This window comes from Bubalus bubalis, chromosome 10 (genome assembly GCF_019923935.1).
Source record: "Bubalus bubalis isolate 160015118507 breed Murrah chromosome 10, NDDB_SH_1, whole genome shotgun sequence".
NCBI lineage: Eukaryota > Metazoa > Chordata > Mammalia > Artiodactyla > Bovidae > Bubalus > Bubalus bubalis.
This window is the reverse complement of record NC_059166.1, coordinates 29469608-29491198: the sequence shown is the minus strand read 5'-3', so window position 1 is coordinate 29491198 and position 21591 is coordinate 29469608. Positions and strand designations below refer to the sequence as shown.

Below are 21591 nucleotides of genomic sequence, written 5' to 3'. Positions count from 1 at the left end.
ACTGGCGGCTATGGGAACCACTGGTAAAGGATGACATGGGAGTGTGTTTTGTGGGTACAGATATCTAAATATTGAAATGCATATGTATTTGGATCTCCTGTATCATTTTCTCTTTGTCTTTATATCCAATGATGCTCTTTAAAGACAAGGAAACAAGTCTTTCTCACTCATAGTAAACATTTTGCTCAGAGTACACACACTAGATAAATATTATTTGGTGGCTTTGAAAGATGAAAAAAAAAAGGCTAAGCTGCCCTAAAAGCAGTGAGTAAACATCATAAATGATAAATGAACAGTAACTGAAAATACCAAACTCTAAATATTTGCAAAGTAGTTATGTATTTCTGACCTGGAACCAGAATGGTAATAGCTGTCTGTACCGCCTTTCGGATGATACTGTCTAAGGCAAACATCCAGTGTGGCTTGATGTTATGATTCCGAAGAACTTTATTGACCTGGAGTAAAAGAGTGATATATGGTTTACTTTAATATTTAATTGCAAATAACCTAGCTGATGCATGCATTTGGATGATAGTCTACCAACAATAATAACTAAAAGGTTTCTTCACTCTGAATTGTGAATTATTTATGTCACCAGAAAACAAATGAAAAACTGCCACTTCAAAATGAAGTTAGGTGCTTCCCATGTAAGCAAGTGAGATATACCACTTCAATGAAAAGCAATCTAGTTAAATGGGAATGTTGCCTCTTTGGGACCCAGTATCTGCAACTTCTGCCTTTTATGATGTCAGCAGATTGGATGGTGGAAGTTATAAAGGAAAGGAAAAAAAAAAAGAGTTCCACTCCAGTATTCTTGCCTGGAGAATCCCATGGACAGAGGAACCTGGCAGGCTACAGTCCATGAGCTCGCAAAGGGTTGGACATGAATTAAGTGACTCAGCACACACACATGCATCGAGACTATGTATTTCCTTTTTATTCTTAAATGTTATGGCTGCTGTTCAACACAACCAAGCACTTCAGCATCATGTGATGACTTGAAAGTGCCAGTCACCACTTAAAGGGGGAACATGAGAACACACGTGCTACCTACAGACCTGCCATGGTGCGTGCCTCGTTTTCCATCCCACAACAGCTTTTATTTTTTTAAAGGGGAATAAACTGCCAAACTATTCCAGACAATCTGTTTACATCAAAGATCTTTGTTGTAAGACTATCTTTTTAAGTGACTAGTAATGTTTCACCTATTTACACAGACACTGACACAGATATATGCATTACCTTTCTTTTTAAAAATTATGGTAAAATATGCATTCCATCAAATTTACCATCTTAACTATTTTTCAGTGTACAGCTAAAGTGGCATTTTTAAGCGGCATCGAGTACGTTGACACTGTTGTGCTAGTGTGAAATGAAACATTTCCTGCTGTATCAGTGGGCAAGAAATGTCGCAGCCGTTAGCGATTTCAGGCCTCCTAACATGAATGAGGGCTCCCAAAACTGTGATCCAGCAGATGCCACCATCCCCAACCATGGCAATTGCTGGTGGGGGGAAGAGATGGGATGCCAGAAGCAACCATCCACCACACTTACCATCCCTTATGGTAAAAAAGGAATTAAGGATGTAAAGCATCTAGAAACAGATTTGGCCCCTGATAGCTGAGGTGCCTATGAAAGGAATGAATTCAGAGAGCCCAGAGGCTTACCTCTTTCTCTACATATAAAACATTAAGTTCCTTAGCTTGATATCTGGTTTTCCTTACTATTTAACAATAATCTTTGCTGTTCAGGTTGCCTGCCCCCTTTGTTGCAAACTTATATATAGCCTGACTCCCTCTCCTGCCTCCTCTGAGCAGATTTCACAGAGCTACTGAGATGCTGTCTCCTGGGCTCGGAGTCCTCAACATTCCCACCAAATAAAGTAACTTTCAGGTTGTGGCTCATTTTTTAGTTAACACTACTATCACCATTGCTCATCTCCAGAACTCTTTTCATCCTGCAAAACTGAAATGCTATACCCATTAAACAATGATGCCCCCCTGCCCTCTCCTCCCAGTCCCTGACAACCACCATTCTACTTCCTGTTTATGAATATGACTACTCTAAGTGTCTCACACAATCGAAATCGTGCAGTCTTTTTGTGTCTGGCTCATTTCACTATGTGTAATGTGTCAGAACTTCGTTCCTTTTTCAGGTTGATAATATTCCAACTGAGTGACTGATCTGATCTGATTGTATGGGTAAGCCATTACCTTTTTATAAATGACTTTTATCATAAGGCTAAGAGAGGTTTACTCAAAATTTGGTTTAACTCCACTAATTTCTGGTTGACATGGGTCTTTAAGAAAAGATGCTATTTTTCCCAACAGGACTCTGACTAGAGAGAGATCTTAGAGGAAGCTGGGGAGACGGTGACCTAGCTGCAATCTCACACCAGAACCTAGAGTTCCAGTGGCTCGTTCCTGCCCTTGATCCATCTTCATCAAAATCCCCCAGTGTAGATGGCTGTCTGTCTGAGGAATTCCTCAGAGTGGTTGTTCCCAGGGAAGCGGACCATTGCTAGGTTCCCACTTGTTCTAGGAAACCCCTTCAGAATGATTTTGTCCTGGCACTTTCTTAAAGGACTCGCTTGATTATTTGACTAATGTGGGTATGACATTTAGTAACTAATACTCTTTCTCTCAAGGGTCCCAAAGAGAAAATGGAGGAGGGGTCCTCTATCACCATGACCAGCTCCTCGCAGCCCCTCATTCAACAATATATTATATCCAGGCCATTCTTTGGGTTCATTCCCATCCTGGACAGTGCAAGTCCATCCTGGACACCTCTAGTCAGAGCAAGAGCAGGTGTGTGTGTGTGTGAGACTTGGTCTGTGGCCCAGGATTACAACTAACCCACTCTCAATCTGAACTCTACTTGCCTATTTGCTTTCCAGCCTCTAGACTGGAAGCCAAATGTGTGAGCAAGCTGCAAACTCACTGAGTTATTTGATTTTATTTGCAGCTGGCTGGGGTTCCCTAGTTACAGAGAAAGTGTGCCTTTAGCATTATATTAGTGACAGGCCTGGCCAGTTGCTCTCATTTCCCATGACGTCAATTGAGTCAGGACTGTTGCCCTGCCCATGATACAGCATAAGACTGAGCAGCTTGCACAGAGTTCCAGGGAACACAAGGTCACTGAAGGATTACAATTTAGTTTTAAATCAGGGATCTTTTGATGCACCAAATGCAACTGTCAAGACGTCTTCTAGGTAGGAGCAATAAACTTATTAGGACTGAGTCAATTTGGGGAATTTACCTAAAATGATGCAAAGTGCTTCCCTATTCACATGGCTGGCACCTTGGGAACTCTCATTTCTCTGTCTCCTGCAGTCAGTTGTAAGGGCTTCTGGGAGGGACTTCAGGCTTTTTTTGGTACAAGTTCCACAGGCAAGTCTCATTCAAGGATTTCACATATGGTTTGAATCAGGCTTCTGGAAAACTGGCTTCAAGTTTGTGTTGCATAGCAACTCGCTATGAGAGCAGTGATCTCTCACCAGAGTCTGTGAATTAATTTTTATCCAATGATGCCCTATGCTCTAAAGTATATTTCTGGCTAGGGAGTAGTGAATATTTATTAAACGAGTATGTTTAAAATGTTCTGTTTGGAAAACAGAGCAAGGGGGGGAAATTTTGATCATTCTGATCATTCTGATCCGTACAGTTACATTTTTCCGAGTGACCACTAGATGGCACTTTTCATATATAATAGAAAGTGCAGGACAAGAGTGCTCCGTTGCTAAAATCATCAAAATAAATAGTGACCAACTACATGATTTCATAAGAACAAAGTGCAGCCATGGGAGATGTCTGTGAGTGTCGTTATTTTCCACGGTGTTCCATTTTATGTGTATCTAACCTGGGGGAGATACCATATTATATAACAAAGCTAGTGCTTCGAGGCACACAGACAGGCAACCATCTCATACTTACTCATGTTCTAAAGAGAAAAGAGTTCATTACAATGATTAAATAAAGAAAAGGCAACAGAGCTTATGTTTTTATCCTATTTTCTGACTAATTTTAGCTGGAGTGTCTGGGAAAACATGGGCGAAATAGCATACTTACAGCATCTTGGAAACCAAAGAGCACCACCTGGACCTGACTGATCCCGTGGCTGTCGAAGTCCAGCTCCAGCTTCAGCTTGGACAGGGTGGTGGCTATGATCTTTCGGTCCGTGGACCTCACAAATTCTCTGAGGCTTGCGACGAGAGTTGTGATGTGTTCCCATTTCAGTTTAGGTTCTTCAGCCCCCTGTGAATAGTAACCAACAGTCTCTCAGTCTGTCAGATATTTCTGTACTGGATGTATCAGCCATGGGCCTGTCGCCCTCACAGCCCCTGCTGAGAAGAACTGAACTTTTTTATACATAGTATCAATAGCCCCCTGCTAAGTGGGAACAGCCATATTTGAACTATGGCTTCTCCCCCTGCAAAAAAAAAAGAAAGGAAAGGGAAAACCTTAGGAAGGAAAGAAACCCACCGCATATACTGTCCAACAGCTGTGATGTAGTCAGATGGACAAACAGGGACAGGCAGAGGCTGTGAGATTCCACTTTCAGAAATTTTAATTGGGAGCTAAAGAGAGATTCAGGCAAAGAGCCATAGGATTTCAGGCTCAAAGTCTGCCCAGAGAGAGAAGTCATAAAACAGGGTGAGAGTACATTGAGTTATAAGGAAGCACAAGGAATAGAGTTGAGAATGACGATTGGTAAAGAGAAAAGTAGATGGAAATGGGTGCCAACAGCAACCAAGCCAGAGAAGCACAGACTGCGGGACTTGAAGGCCTTGGAATTACACTCCAGTTTCTGTCTCTGTGAGGCTCTGAGAGATGCTATGGTTGAACTTAACCTGAGAATCCATGTGTCTGCCTACATGTTCCTAGTCCTTCAAGTGCCCTTGAAAACACATCAATTCTTTGTAACCAAAAGCAGCTAGCATAAGTTGTCTATTTTACACATAGTATCAATAGTGTATATGTATCAATCCCAATCTCCCAATTCATACCACCCTGCCTACCCCCTCAGTATGCAGACCTTTGTTCTCTAATTCTTTGTCTCTATTTCTGCTTTGAAATAAGGTCATCTATATCATTTTTCTAGATATATTCATTAATATATGATGTTAGTTTTTCTTTTTCTGACCTACTTCACTCATGGTATCCTAAATGGGAGGGAAATTCAAAATGAAGGGGATATATGTATATGTGGGCTTCCCAGGTGGCACAGTAGTAGAGTCCACCTGCCTCTGCAGCAGATGCAAGAGACTTGGGTTTGATCCCTGGGTTGGGAAGAGCCCCTCGAGCAGGAAATGACAACCCACCCCAGTATTCTTGTCTGGAGAATCCCATAGACAGAGGAGCCTGGTGGGCTATAGTCCATGGGGTCACAAAGAATCAGACACAACTGAGCATGCACATGTATGTATATGTACAGCTGATTAATTCCACTGTGCAGTAGAAGCTAATGTAATATTGCAAAGCAACTATGTTTCATTAAAAATTAATTAACAATAAAAACATATCAAACATTTTGCTATTAAACGGAACTTGCTTCAAACTTTATCCTGGAAACCATTCCTTACACACCAATAAGGCAATCAGTAATAAGAATGGACCAAATGGATGACTCCACATATTAAAAATTAAATATTTAAACAAATTCCCTTCCTCAAGTTGAACTTCTACTTTGAGCAAGAAATGTTATTACTTAAAGGAAACATAGTAGAATGCTATTGATCCTCATTTAAGAAAGAAAGATCTTCATTTAAGAAAGAAAGATCCTCATTTCTATCTCGTATTGTGTATTTTGTTACTGCATCATTAAAATTAAATCCCTCAACTGGGCTTTGAAAATGACAATTTCTAGGAGTCTATTAAAATAAAAGAGAAATGCCCCATCAAGTTTGTTCTCCCATTCGATTTTCATTTGGGAGCTCCCTCTCATGTTTATGCTTTGATGAGAAAAGATTATATTGAAAAGCTTGAAAGCTATCATTAAGGGAATATTTGAAAATCAGACAGGGAACAATTATAAACTTTGTTTCTTTTCTTGCCACAAACCAAATTACCCTCAAAGTAAGGATTTACAGGCAATATCATAAAAACATGAAAATATGTTCGAGAAGAAAAATGTGTGCTATTTAAAAACTGGAATCTTATCTTAGTGAAAAATCAGTTACATGTTTGCCAGCAGTTTAAACAGCAAACATTTTTTGGACATTTGCTTTGTTTTCACAACAGAAAAACATGCTTCTGCTGGTTTTTTGATGTTACTGTCCCTGTTCTACAAAGGAACACTGTCTACCCTGGGAAATGTTTTTCATCTGGGGGATTTCATCACCTACATAATGGTCATAATAATGGTTGTTTCTGTTCTCAAGCCTGCCTCCCCACATGTACTCATTAACACGCCTTTCTGAACAAGCATCTTAGGTTATCAGGTGAGACTGATACAGTATCAGAAGGCAGCATCTGACAGTGTGCCTTTCCTGAACACTCAAGAGGACCATCCTAGATTCTCTGGCAAAGGGGCTCTGCCTTCTTTGTCCTTAAACTCCTTCAAAGTGATGAGTGGATTTCAGAAGGATGTTACAGATTGAAAGCGCTTTCATGGGCCACTTTAAGGATCCACACTTGAGTCTTGTCATAAAGGGGCAGGCTTAAATGTAAAGATGTATCCAGAAATATTTAATACAATGAAAATACATTTCCATCTGGTCATAGAAAAAAATCAAATACTACATAACTGCCTGATAATGATGATATCAACAATAATAGTTAACATTTATGGAATATTCTCTATTATTGTCTCAATGATTCATGATCTTAGTTACTCCCCGTAGCAACCCTTTGCTACGGTGACTAACCCCATTGTTTCCTCAATTTTATGGATTAGGAAATTCAGCCTCAGAGAGGTTAACTAACTTGCTCAAATCACATAGCCTTTAAGTGGTAGAATCAGGCCTCAGAGTCAAGTTGAGGCTGAACCCAAGCTCCTAATCATTACCTTCTACTGCCTCAATTAGCTGTCTGAACCAGCAGTAAACCTGGGTGGGGACCTGCTCTATTGCAAGATCACCACGGGATGCCTCAGGAAAGGATTCACAGCCTCTGCAGGCAGTCACCATCAGAAGGACCCTATCTCTCACTTGACAATTCTGTAATCATACTGGTCACTTCATACTGGTGCACTGAGGCAAGCCCTCTGACAGTCGCTTTTAAGCTTTTCTTTCCTTTCTCCTTTTTCAGAGAACATTTAAGCATTCTTAAAACACTAGGACGTCACAAACACTTGAATAGGATTGAAGTGAAGTGAAGTGAAGTCGCTCAGTCCTGTCCGACTCTTTGCAACCCCATGGACTGTAGCCGACCAGGCTCCTCCCATGGGATTTTCCAGGCAAGAGTACTGGAGTGGGTTGCCATTTCCTTCTCCAGAGGATTTTCCCCACCCAGGGATCGAACCCAGGTCTCCCGCATTGTAGGCAGATGCTTTACTGTCTGAGCCACCAGGGAAGCCTTGAATAGGATTAACCAACTCCAAAATTTAGGAATTTCAGCACAGTCATGGAAGCAGTCTCCTGCTAGGCTCTCTGCTGAGGGCTGAGACCATGACACGAATCAAGGCAGACAAAGAAAACCCCCAAACAAGCAGACACTTTTCTGTATTAGGAAAGCACACCCACAGGGGATGATTATGAGATCTAAGCAATCACTGGGTTCTGTGTACTGACCTAAATCAGAAGCCTTCATGCCACAGTGGCTACTGGTGATTCCTTCTCCCAAACCCAAACCCCGTCCCCTGCCCTGCTGCCTGTTTCTCCCAGGACTTGTCACCCTCTGGCGTAGCAGGAGGGAGAGCAGTATAGCAGGAGGGACAGCAGCAGACCCTGGAGCAAGACTGCCTGGGTACAAATCCCAACTCCATCGCTTAGTGCTGTGTGGCATCTGCAAATTACTCAGCACCTCTGTGCCTCCTCTGTGCAAAATGAGGAGACTAAGAGAACTGCTGCAGGACCGTGGTCACAGGAATTGAGTGAGTAGAGACACAGGAACTACCAAGAACAATATCTGGCCCATAGAAAGTATTTGCTATTATTACTATATATTTGGGTTTCCCTAGTGTCTCAGATGGTAAAGAATCCACCTGCAACATGGGAGACCTGGGTTTGATCCCTGGGCTGGGAAGTTCCCCTGGAGGAGGGCACGGCAACCCACTCCAGTATTCTTGCCTGGAGAATCCCCATGGACAGAGGAGCCTGGCAGGCTACAGTCCATGGGGTTGCAAAGAGTCGGATATGACTGAGCGACTAAGCACACACACACATATTATATATATTTAACTACTATATAGTCAACTATGTGCTTACTACATTTTTATTGCTTTTCTTGCTCCACAAGAACGTCAGCTTCAATGGGATGCATCTGTTTTTCCCCATTTTGTTCACTCTAGTGTCCTAGCATACCCAGCACATAGATGGGGGGAATGCCTGGCATCTAGTAGATGCTCAGTAAATATTTGTTGAATGAATGGCCTCCAATTACTGCACATTTGCTCCTTCTATCTAAACTTGGTTCTGCTTCTTTATCTTACACCATCTGATTCTCAGTCCTTGAATGACCACAGTGAGCAGATGGAAAGGCACAAGTGACAGCTATGGGTTCCAAACTACTCCCATCTCAGCCATATCTCCAGATTCCTCTGTGGTATTCCCAGCACTCATTCCACTTGCAATTCAGAACTTGGCTGTCCCTCACCCAGGGCGCCTCCCTTCAGGGCCTCAGAGTCCCTGCTCATTCCATGCAGCTTCCCTTTAGGACTCAAGTCAGAAGTTTTCCTAGAACACGTAGATGTCAGTTCTCCCTGTACCCAGAGATCCTGATGACACACACGTGGTGTTTCAGCTCCTTCTATGGAATCTAAAGATGTGAATATTAGAGAATTCCTAAGGTGATGGAATCAGCAGAGAAACTTCAAGGACTTCTCAAAATAAAGACAAGCAGGGACCAAGAGCCGAGAAAGAGACAGCCTGGCTTCATTTACATTCCAATAAAAGCTGAGACCAAGTAAAGTACTGGACTGAGATGGAAACTTGATCCGTCCCTCCAGCTTCACCCTTTTTGTAGCTATTCTCCTAGGACAGAAGGGAGGAGAGAAATTACATGTCATCATGGTGATCATGGAAGTCAGGTGGTTGCCACAGGTGCTGAAGTAGAGTCACAAGTCCCTGACACCCATAGAACTAAAAGAGGATGCAAGTGTCATGTCTGGGCCAAGTATGTCTGGGGAGTTTTATACTCAAGAAGAGGCCTGAGCTCTGCTCCAGACAAGCAGGCATCACCTGCAGTGTAGAGGTAGTGGAAACCCTGTTTCTACTGGGACAGAGTTGGGAGGGGATTCGTCCTCATTTCTATAAGCAGAATCCCAGGGAACACATTTTTCCAGGGATGTAATACATTTTAGGGATGAAACTGTGTCATTTCTCCCATCCCCCAATTCACGTGTTGAAGTCCTAACCCCTCAAGGTGACTGTATTTGGAGACAGGGTATTTAGGAGATAACTAAGGTTGAGATCATAAGGGTGGGGCCCTAATCCAACAGGATTAGTGCTCTTGTAAAACAAAGAAGAGACACTAGAGGCACACAGAGAAAAAAGGGCAGGTGAGGACACAGAAAGAACGTCGCCGCCTGAAAGCCTAGAAGAAAGGCCTCAGGAGAAACCGAAGCTGCCAGCACCTCAGTTTTAGACTTTCAGCTTCCAGAACTGTGAAGAGAGAAAAATTTCCTGTTGTTAAAGCTACTGAGTCTAAGGTATTTTGTTATGGCAGCTCAGCAAACAAATACACCAGGGAACAGAGTTCGCCCAACTTTGTTTTTTTTGTAACATGTATGGCCTCTTACCACCCTAGATAATTTACTTATTATTGCCTATCTCCCTATACTTGACTGGAGCCCTCCAAGCACAGGGGTCTCTGTTGAGTAAGTGAGGTTTCCCAAATGCTCAGAGGAGCCAATGGCAGGTGGCCTCATGCTAATGGCGGGTAGCAATTCACATGTCTCAGTGGATGTTTACTGTCTAAATGAATAAATGAAAGAACGGTGAAAAGATTTACAGGGGCCCACCAGAACTTCACCAACATTTTGCTTCTGACTTAAAAATAAGTGAAAAGTGAAAGTGTCAGTCACTCAATTGTGTCTGACTCTGCAGTTCCACGGACTGGAGCCCGCCAGGCTCCTCTGTCCAAGTAATTCTCCAGGCAAGAATACTGGAGTGGGTACCATTCCCCTCTCCCGGGGATTATCCCAAGCCAGGGACTGAACCAGGTCTCCAACATTGCAGGTGGATTCTTTACCATCTGAGCCACCAGGGAAGCCTGACGTAAAAACAGCTTATATTCTAAAACACAGTTTCTGTGTTAGGGATTCTGCCTACCCCCCATGGTAGGTTTGTTTTATCATCAGAAGGTGGAAACTTCTTCATGTCTTCACATCATCTGACACAGTTCCAAGTGGACTTCTCTGGTGGTTCAGTGGCTAGGACTCCATCTTTCAGTGCACGGGACGTGGGTTCAATCCCTGGTTGGGTAACTAAAATTCCACATGCTGAGGGGCAACTAAGCCCATGTGCCACAACTAGAGAAAAAAGCCCCAGCGCCCCAACAAAGAGTCAGCAGAGTCAAAAAAAAAAAAAAAAAGTCAACTCTGGGGAAATGAAGTCTCCTAAGAGCTTTTACCTGAGCCAAGGATTCCATTAAGTTTCTCACAACTTTGTCTTGGTCTTCCGTCAGAATCCTGTGAAGCGTGGCCCGTCTCTCACTGTCCTTCCTCAGCATAAAGAATCCGGAATCTTTTTCTTCTGGAGAAGGTGGAGCACTGTGGTCTTCAAAATTTTCATCAGGGATGCTGCAATAATTTAGGCAGCACATATTACCATCTCCATTATCAAATGACACCCCACATACATCCCTCACCCAAACTAAGTCAGGTCTTTACCCCAGAAACAGCGTCCGGATGCCTTTGACATCCTTTTCTCCACAGGACTTGGCTCTTGTTTTGAAAGAGAAGGGGTCCACCTTCAACTCTGTGTCGGGGGAAACTGAGCCGTACTCGCTGCTGCTGCTCGTGTCCTCTACCAGGACTGGCACTGGCAAGGAGATACTCCTGAGGTACTCTGCGTGTCACAAGAGGGGGAACGAGATGAGTAGGGCTTCTAGAAACGTGCACACACCGACACAAGACAGCAAGGCTACTTGTCAAGTGTCTCGTTCCTGTGAGCAGCCAAACTATGCAACATAAGGGGCTGGTCTTGGGACCACAGTTCCTCAGAGTAATCCATGCAGGGGGTCAGCGAGAAAAGGGCCTCCTAGGCCCTGAAAGAACTATCTCAGGGGCACGAAACTGGAGGAAGCACCAGGCCCAGCAGTTCTGGGTTCTCAGCCCTTTGTTTTTATTGTCCGCCTATTAGAGTTTAGGAGCTTCCCAGGTGGTGCAGTGGTAAACGATCTGCTTGCCAATGCGGGAGATCCAAGAGATGCAGGTTCGATCCCTGGGTGGAGAAGATCCCCTGGAGAAGGGCATGCCAACCCACCCCAGTATTCTTGCCTGGAGAATCCCATGGACAGAGGAGCCTGGCGGACTATAGTCCAAAGAGTTGGACACAACTGAGCACACTCATACCCACTAGAATTTATGAAGGTCATTTGTGAGGCTTAGTTTTTCACATGTATAAAATAAAGGACCAGATTCATAACTGATAAACTGTGCCCCTTAGAAGTTTAAGGTCCACCTAGTTCTCAGGGCTGCCTTGGTGGGGTGAGTGGGTGGATTTCTGTGATCCTAGAACATAGATTCCAACCCTGTTTTACCTAAAACAAATATGCTCCTTCAGTCATGTATCAGAGCTCTGCTTCAGTTCAGTTCAGTCACTCAGTCGTGTCCAACTGAGTCAGACCACATGGACTGTAGCACACCAGGCCTCCCTGTCCATCACCAACTCCCAGAGCTTGCTCAAACTCATGTCCAGTGCGTCAGTGATGCCATCCAACCATCTTATCCTCTGTTGTCCCCTTTTCCCCCTGCCTTCAATCTTCCCATTAGGGTATTTTCCAATGAGTCACTTCTTCACATCAGGTGGCCAAAGTATTGGAGCTTCAGCTTCAGCATCAGTCCTTCCAATGAATATTCAGGACTGATTTCTTTTAGGATTGACTGGTTTGATCTCCTTGCGGTCCAATTTGCTAACATTAGGAATTCAGTTCAGTTCAGTCGCTCAGTTGTGTCCGACTCCTTGCGACCCCATGGACTGCAGCACACCAGGCTTCCCTGTCCATCACCAACTCCCGGGGATTACTCAAACTCAAGTCCATCGAGTTGGTGATGGCATCCAACCATCTCATCCTCTGTCGTCCCCTTCTCCTCCCATCTTCAATCTTTCCCAGCATCAGGATCTTTTCCAGTGAGTTAGTTCTTTGAGACAGGTGGCCAAAGTACTGGAGTTTCAGCTTCAGCATTAGTCCTTCCAATGAATATTCAGGACTGATTTCTTTAAGGGTTTATTGGTTGGATCTCCTTGCAGTTCAAGGGACTCTTAAGAGTCTTCTTCAACACCACTGTTAAAAAGCATCAATTCTTCAGCACTCAGCTTTCTTTATAGTCCAATTCTCATATCCATACATGACTATTGGAAAAACCATAGCTTTGACTAGACGGACCTTTGTTGGCAAAGTAATGTCTCTGCTTTTTATAAGCTGTCTAGGTTGGTCATAGCTTTTCTCCCAAGGAGCAAGCATCTTTTAATTTCATGGCTGCAGTCACCATCTGAAGTGATTTTGGAGCCCCCAAAAATAAAGTCGCTCACTGTTCCCATTGTTTCCCCATCTACTTGCCATGAAGTGATGGGACCAGATGCCATGATCTAAGTTTTTGGAATGATGAGTTTTAAGCCAACTTTTTCGCTCTCCTCTTTCATTTTCATCAAGAGGCTCTTTAGTTCTTCTTTGCTTTCTGCCATAAGGGTGGTGTCATCTGCATACCTGAAGTTATTGATATTTCTTCTGGCAATCTTGATTCCAGCTTGGGCTTCATCCGGCCTGGCATTTTGCATGATGTACTCTGCATATAAGTTAAATTAGCAGCGTGACAATATACAGCCTTGATGTACTGCTTTCCTGGTCTGGAACCAGTCTGTTGTTCCATGTCTGGTTCTAACTGTTGTTTCCTGACCTGCATACAGGTTTTTTAGGAAGCAGGTCAGGTTTTCTGGTATTCCCATCTCTTTCAGAATTTTCCACAGTTTGTTGTGATCCACACAGTCAAAGGCTTTGACGTAGTCAATAAAGCAGAAGTAGATGCTTTTCTGGAACTCTCTTCCTTTTTTGATGATCCAGTGGATGTTGGCAAATTGATCTCTGGTTCCTCTGCCTTTTCTAAATCCAGCTTGAACATCTGGAAGTTCACAGTCCATGTACTGTTGAAGCCTGGCTTGGAGAATTTTGAGCATTACTTTGCTAGCATGTGAGATGAGTACAATTGTGCAGTAGTTTGAGCATTCTTTGGCATTGCCTTTCTTTGGGATTGGAATGAAAACTGACCTTTTCCAGTTCTGTGGGCACTGCTGAGTTTTCCAGATTTGCTGGCATATTGAGTGCAACACTTTCACAGCATCATCTTTCAGGATTTGAAATAGCTCAACTGGAATTCCATCACCTCCACAAGCTTTGTTCGTAGTGCTGCTTCCTAAGGCCCACTTGACTTCACATTCCAGGATGTGTGGCTCTAGGTGAGTGATCACACCATCATGGTTATCTGGGTCATGAACATCTTTTTTGTACAGTTCTTCTGTATATTCTTGCCAACTCCTTAATATCTTTTGCTTCTGTTAGGTCCATACCATTTCTGTCCTTTATTGTATCCATCTTTGCATGAAATGTTCCCTTGGTATCTCTAATTTTCTTGAAGAGATCTCTAGTCTTTCCCATTCTATTGTTTTCCTCTATTTCTTTGCAGTAATCACTGAGGAAGGCTTTCTTATCTCTCCTTGCTATTCTTTGAAACTCTTCATTCAAATGGGTATATCTTTCCTTTTCTACTTTGCCTTTAGCGTCTCTTCTTTTCTCAGATATTTGTAAGGCCTCCTCAGACAACCATTCTGCCTTTTTGCATTTCTTTTTCTTGGGGATGGTCTTGATCACTGTCTCCTGTACAATGTCATGAACCTCCATCCATAGTTCTTCAGGCACTCTATCAGATCTAATCCCTTGAATCTATTTGTCACTTTAAGCTGTGCTTAAGGATTCATAATTTTTTAAAAAGCAGTTCTTTGCTAAACACATATTTTGGAAACCAGTAGAGGAGATGACCTCTTAGGCCTTTCCCAGTTCTTAGATGTTATAATTCTATAACAAACATAAGCTTTTATTTTATTTTGATGGAGTCTGAACTGACACAATCGGAGGTACCTAGTTTTCATCAAATACTGGTTTGAAAATAAGTAATTTTTGTCAGAAACATCTCTATCAAGCAGACCAATGTCTCAGGCCAAGGAGGTGGAACAGAAAGGGATGAGTCACTGCGAAAAAAAAAAAAAAAAAAAAAAAAAAATCCAGAGAACTGAGGAGGCCTGGGAGATGTTCCGAGGGAGGAAGATAGGGAGTTTTTAGGGAAAGAATAGGGGACTTCTGGACTGTGGTCTACAATACTAAACAAGCCACTGGGCATGGGCAGGCCAGAGCAAGAAGAGCCCTGCAGTAATAGTCACCATAACCACCTTAAGGCAGTTGCTAAGCATCTCACATGTGTGACTGTATTTTAATTGTCACAAAGCGCCATGGGCAGTTTGTCTAACTGAACTCACTGGACAGATGAGGTGACTAAGGTTAAGTCATTTCCAGGGTCACCCAGTTAAGGCATGAACCCAGCTCTGACTCCAATGCCCATTCTCTTTTTGCTGACTCTACAAAATCTTAAGATTCTAAAATACCTTAAGTAAACGACTCTAAAGCCAGAGCTGAGTCCCAAATGCTCTTGAGTCACCCTGAGTGCAGAGTGGGAGGGTGTGTGGTAAAGGTGACCAAGCGGTCAGCAGATGGACACCTTCCATCTCAGGCTCACTCTAAGGCACATGCTCACCAAGAGGGCTTGTGGGCAGACCTGTCAGCTTAAATTCCCTCTCGCTACTTGTCTCTTGCCAAGTGTGTATAGTTGAGTTCACATAATTTAAATGTGCGCGTGATGAGACTCTGCTTCCTGCAACAAAAACCTACCCATGTGGAAGGGATGAAGCAATCATGGATTGAGCTTCTGGGCATGGCTCCAACTTCTTTTGGTATATATTTTTTATTTTGTTCTCAGAAGCAAATCTGTGCAATAGGTATTGTTCCCAGCGCAGAATGCCTGATGAAACAAGTAAATTGCTGCGTTGTCATGTTTTTAGAAAGTGGCTCAGTTGGGATCAGAATTGGCTTCTGCCTAAGTGCAAAGTGAATCGACTTCTGCTGGAGTCCAAAGTCAGGGCCCATTTTATGACATCAAAACCCAGCTGGCGGGGAGGCTGCTGAGTGCCCTGGGATCCTCCTTGTGAAATGCAATGACTGTGGAGAAGGGAGGAAAAGAGAGGCTTTTCTTCAGAGTTCTTCTTGACTCTAAGATTGAGAGGTGAAAACTGGAGAGGCTGTGGCCAAGAAACCCCAATTACTGGGCTTCTTCTCTGGGCTGACTGGCTTTGAGGCACCTAAGGAACCTGCAAAAATCTACCCCCAGCCAGTGGAAGAATGCACAGGACACTCACAATGAACACCGAGCCCCATGTCTATTTGATCAACAACCCATCCAACTTAGGAAAATCCCAAGTCACGGTCATTTCTTTCCTGTGCCTTAAAATGCATCACTTGATCTTCCTAGAGCAGATTAACCTTCCTAGTTATGATCTGCAAAGCCTAATACTGAAAATCAAAAACACATCTAGTCCTGACCAGCTAAAATTTGAGGAAAATAGGACACCAAAGATGACAGGGAAAGCTGTCTGGCATTGACATTTTCCACAAGAAATGAGTTAGGTGGCCAGCTAGCTCTCAGATAAGAAAGCATGTGTGCATGCTAAGTCGCTTCAGTTGTGTCCAACTCTTTGCAACCTTATGGACTATAGCTCCCAGGCTCCTCTGTCTATGGGATTCTCCAGGCAAGAATACTGGAGTGGGTTGCCATGCCCTCCTCCGGGGGATCTTCCCAACCCAGGGATGGAACCCACGTCTCTTTCATCTCTTGCATTGGCAGGGGGTTCTTTACTGCTAGCACCACCTGGGAAGCCCGCACCACCTGGGAAGCCCCTGAGAAAGCATGGACTCCTCTCAAATTGAAAATTTCAAAAACAGAGTTACTATCCTGCATTTAGGAAGGAACGAAAGAAGCCTGTCTTATGAGGGAGAAAGTTGAGGGGTTTGTGAAAGAATGAACCCAGCCAGACTCGCAACCACACATCCTTTGTACCCAGGAGCCCCCTACCCTTACCCCATGTAAGCAAAGAGCAGAGGATGAGGCTCTTCAATAGGAAATCTAGAGCTTATTTCATGATGTACCAAGCTTCAGCCCTAAGGACAACATAAAAATAAACTCACCATTCGATCCAGCTGAAAGAGCTGTGGAAAGAAAAGTAAACACAGCAAAATAAGCATGCATTTGGTTTGTTATTAAACTCAGAAATCAACAAAAAGTGAAGTGAATGCTGGAAATGGGATTGATGTCCTTTCCAAACATTCATTCTGCCCATCTCATCCCACATAGACACCAAAAATGCTAACAACAAGTGAATCACTTACTTTTTTCCTTTCTGAAATGAGTTATGGAAATTATTGCAAAAGCCAATTTATATTTTTACAGTGCTATTTTATTATAACGGGAAATCTTCTCTTTCTTCTTTTTTTTTTGGTGGGGGGTGGTAATTATTTGGAATGATAGTCTCTAAAAGGCAATTGGTTTTTGGACAATCTAAAATTAAAAGAACATATTATCCAGATGGTTTCGAAGTTTAACAGTTCTCTAGTAGCCCTGTAGTCAATCAATGGTAATTTGGAGTTTCAGTTTGAAAAAACTACCTTCTACCCCTTCTGTACTTTAATCTTTGTATCAGCAATGCTAATGTATAGATGCTGATATACTAATTCCCTACTATCCATGTGATGGAAGATTATTATGTGTGAGGCCCTAATATTTGTGAAATTGATGCTAACACAGCTTCCAGATGCCAGTTTTCGGTGATACCTTTAAACAAACTAGCTCACCTCTGGAAAAATCTTCCATCTTAAAAAGTTTAGTATTTAGAGACTCTGACCTACACCCCCTTTGATGCAACCACATACCTGAAAGCTTAGGTTGTGTCTTTTTCTTTTTGCTTGAAACTTTTAAGAACTCATCCATAAGCAAGTCGTTAGCACAGTCTCTCTTGTCAGGGTCTGGTTCGAAACACTTCAATATGAATGCCTTGGCCTCTGCTGACATGGACTCTGGGATCTCTGGGTGGACTTTAAACATCCCCACCTAAGACACAGCACAACACGGCTTCTGAATAACCATCTCAACCCATCCCATAACTTGGTTACCTAATGAGACAAGCTCCTTTATCAAATACTACAAATGTGTGGCTTTTTTTAAAGTGAGACAGGACCTGTTTTCTGTAGGTTATGGAAAGTTTTCAGTGTTTTTGTAACTTTATCAATGACATAGGCACAGTAATTAGCTTAAGATATTAGACAGCGCTGCTGCTCCTACTAAGTCACTTCAGTCGTGTCCGACTCTGTGTGACCCCATAGACGGCAGCCTACCAAGCTCCTCCATCCCTGGGATTCTCCAGCCAAGAACACTAGAGTAGGTTGCCATTTCCTTCTCCAATGCATGAAAGTGAAAAGTGAAAGCGAAGTCGCTCAGTCATGTCCAACTCTTCACGACCACGTGGACTGCAGCCTACCAGGCTCCTCCGTCCATGGGACTCTCCAGGCAAGAGTACTGGAGTGGGGTGCCATCGCCTTCTCCAGTAGACAGCGCTATGAAATAATAATTCAGTCTTCAGAACTTCATGCTTGGTTTTTTTCATTTATGAGATCTCATCGAATCCTCCTAGCAACCCAGTGGATTAAATATGATCCCAGTTACAGCAATGAGAAAAATGAGGCTCACAGGTGTGAGGTTACATGATTATGAAAGGGCAGAGCTGGGAGTTTGAACCTTCATTTGTTTGGCTTAAAGACTGTGTTGTTTCTCCTGTACTATGATTTGTGAATGTTCTTCCCTGTCTCAAATTGCCTACGTTAAAAGAGATATTTAAAAATACTTAAAATTAAACAAACAGTATTTTTATAACAATGAGAATGTTCTTCTCATTGCTGTCATTCTAATTTCTTTCAGCAATGTTTCATGTATTTAGTACAGAGAAAATTTCCTAAGGAAATCTTTTGTTATCAAATAGCTTATATTAATTTATTATATAGATAAGATACATTTGTACTAATTATAAAGCCTTTACTATGTATCAGACATTGTTTTAAGTGCTTTTCACATATTATCTCATCCACTCCTCAAAAACTTTCATTAGATAGGTACTATTTTTATACTCATTTTATAGATGAGGAAACCGATGCACAAGAAGGTTAAGCGATTTACTCAAAGCCAGTAAATAGCTTGACTGTGTTGGAGCCTGGATTAAAATGTTGCAAATCAGTGCCAGAGCATGCTATTTCCTCTAAAGCATGTTGCTTAATAATCCCTGCACTGATGGGTAACAGAGGAACATTTCAGAGTGAAGTCCCAGAGATTGGTGAGAACTTGAAAGACTGGCCAAGAAGAGAAAGACATCCATTCATGCCCAGAAAGGCAGATCTCTGAGCAGCTCATTGTTTTTTTCAGGTGTGGTTACACTACTCATTTCTGTATCAGCAGCAGCCCATCAGCTTGTCTCCAAGCTTCAAGTAAACCAAGTTTGGTACAAACATAGAAGGGACATGACAAATGGTCCCTCGTAAGAGGGGGTAATCACAAATGGGGTGAGTGCTAGAAACATGGTCAGTGGCAGGGAAAGGAATAACAAATTACAATCAAAAGTCTGATGCCTCAGAGAATAGCAGAGATGTGAGCTTCATTTCCTGGGAGACAGGGGTTCAGTTTAATATTCCTCTGGCTCAGTGGAGTGGCAGGTGAGGACTGCAGGGATTCAGGGGCAGGTCACTGTCGAGGCCCCGGATGCTGAAGCTGTGGCCCCCAGGCTCTCTCAGGTCTATTTCCATTTCACATGCTCCCTATTTTGAGAGCTGCAGCTGCTTTCTCAGCCCCAGAAGAGTTACTAATGGGCAAAATAACAGGCTGGAAGAGTAGATAGATGAGAATAAGGTTGATGTACTTAAAACAACTATACCCTTTTATCTACGGAAACTTCAAACTAGAATGATAGAGGAGAAAAGCAAAACATGTCTTTAATACCTAAATGGATAAAAAATGTTTTTATATGTCCCTCAGTGGAAGATTTTTCAGACTGTGTTTTCCAAAGGGCTTAAATCATCTTCTGTGGAGTGGCATGTTAATTATACTGCATCGTGAAAAGGTGGTCAAAGGGCATTACACCGAGTCTCACTTGGTAGCTGAGAAAACTAATGTTGAGAGAGACCCTCCATGTGAAGCTGACCGAGGGGAGTGAAACTTGAACTTTAGATCTTAGATTGTGCTAGCTCAGGCTCCTTTCCTTTTGCTTAAAAAAATATGACATACACACATGGAACTCCAAGAGCCGCAAAGAGCTTCAACCACTGATTTTTAGGACATTTAAGATATGAAATATGACCTTGAACATAGCTGCTTGTGGTTCCCCCAGTTCATAAAAGGGTGGTTTTCCAGTGGCCATTTCAATGATCGTGCAGCCCAGAGACCAAATGTCTGCTGCCTTTCCATAGCCTCTTGGTCCTTTATCTATTATTTCTGGTGCCATATACTGGAGGGTACCTGGATAGAATTCAAAAACAGTTAGAGTTTAAAAAGAGAAAACAGAGGCACTAACAACAGTTTCAAGTTATTTACATAAATAAGAACTTAAAAGTATGATTCAGGTCTTAGTATCTCATCTTCTTTAAGTTCCAGTTTTCTCTACTGCTAAAAAAAAGGGGAAATAGCGGTTGTCGTAATGGATTTCACTAGTGATATAAACATATCTTACTAATATTATCTGTTTACGAATAGATACTTCCTCATTTCCTAGACAGAGAGTGTAATTGAGGCATCATTTCATTGGGAACTCTTCGAAACTTCTAATAGTCATTTGAGAATAACAGAAAACACTCAACACACATTTTCTGCAATCAGTTTTTCAAATACACAGAGATTCCCTTTATGCATACTTCCAATCTTTTGCAGGAGAAATCTGGGTCATTCATCCATTTCCTTAGTCTGTTATTTCTCAATTCCTGATTGAATGCTCAGTTCTTCTGTTTTCATGTTTAAGAAATAAACATGTTTATTTCTTAAACATGAAAACATGAAAATTTCTGAAAGCCATTGTTTAAAATAATGTAAATAATTTTGGGTGTACTTTACTCTGTAAATCTATCATACATGGCTTCTGCTGTGAGCCTGTGGTCCAGAGAATAACAGATTTAATGGGTTAAAGTCAGGTCATGAGCCATCAGTATAAACAAATCACTGGAGTGAAGAAGAATAGAATGAAAAAGAGAGGAAATTTAAAAGGCTTCATGGAATCAAGGAGTCGAAAAGTGTGGTACGATGCAAAGAGCACTACACGGGGGCCAAGAACCCCTGGTTTTAGTTCTGGTCTCGTACTTCCCAAGTGGACACGAACTTGCAATTGTCTTATTGGTTACAACTAGAGGCCAAGTTTATATATCTAGTTTGGAGTGATTTCTCCAAATCCACTAATTAGTCAGGAGTACAAATAGGAACAGGTAATTGCCATATCCCCAGCTTCTGATATAAATGTTTGTAATCAGCAAACAGGATCCAAGATGCCATAATAAATTACTTCAAATACTGAAGCATTTGCCAAAAGAGCCACTTGAGCATTTTCTTATTCATAACCAATAAGAGACATTTTGATAAATACAAGGAACACCTTCTTTGAATGCTCTGTGCCTGAAAACTACTGCACAAATTTCCTCTAAACAGTTCCTATAAAACCCATGGTCAAAGGCTAGAAACTGGCTGGAATGTTTTTTTTAAAGGTGAAAGTGTATTATTTTTGTCAAGTTTTGTCATCTTGCCAGGTTTATTTTTGAGATCTCATCATTACATGATAGTAGCTCATGCTCACAATCACATACAACTTCACCTGTCTGTCCTCAGCTTACATCAGTCATATTTTTGAAAGAAAGCATTTCACCTGGTGAAGGATAAGGTAACCATGCTCCTCAAAGTATTACTTGTAGTAGAAAACTGTTACAATTTCTCTTCATTGATAGTTCCCCCTAAAGTGCTCATTTTTTACAATGTAAACAAAATTAAGTGATCACTGAGAAAATATGAGCTGAAGCCTACCACTCTTATTATCTGTGGACCTAAAATATATTTAACGGAAGAATTTAAGTTGTACTAATATCTCAGCAGGAATGA

General features: G+C 42.2%; 1 protein-coding gene across 2 annotated transcripts in view; it reads right to left on the bottom strand.

Moving 5' to 3' along the window:
- The window catches only part of MAP3K5 (mitogen-activated protein kinase kinase kinase 5), a 226637-nt gene that overhangs the window by 23065 nt on the left and 181981 nt on the right, over positions 1-21591 (bottom strand). For both annotated transcript variants that reach the window (XM_006052268.4, XM_025294482.3), the window contains 7 exons: positions 19817-19974; positions 17349-17526; positions 16608-16628; positions 10990-11167; positions 10731-10899; positions 4068-4253; positions 350-455 (listed from right to left, as the gene is read on the bottom strand). In XM_006052268.4, the coding sequence (XP_006052330.3) occupies positions 350-455; positions 4068-4253; positions 10731-10899; positions 10990-11167; positions 16608-16628; positions 17349-17526; positions 19817-19974 (996 nt within the window). The remainder of the gene's footprint in view (positions 1-349; positions 456-4067; positions 4254-10730; positions 10900-10989; positions 11168-16607; positions 16629-17348; positions 17527-19816; positions 19975-21591) is intronic.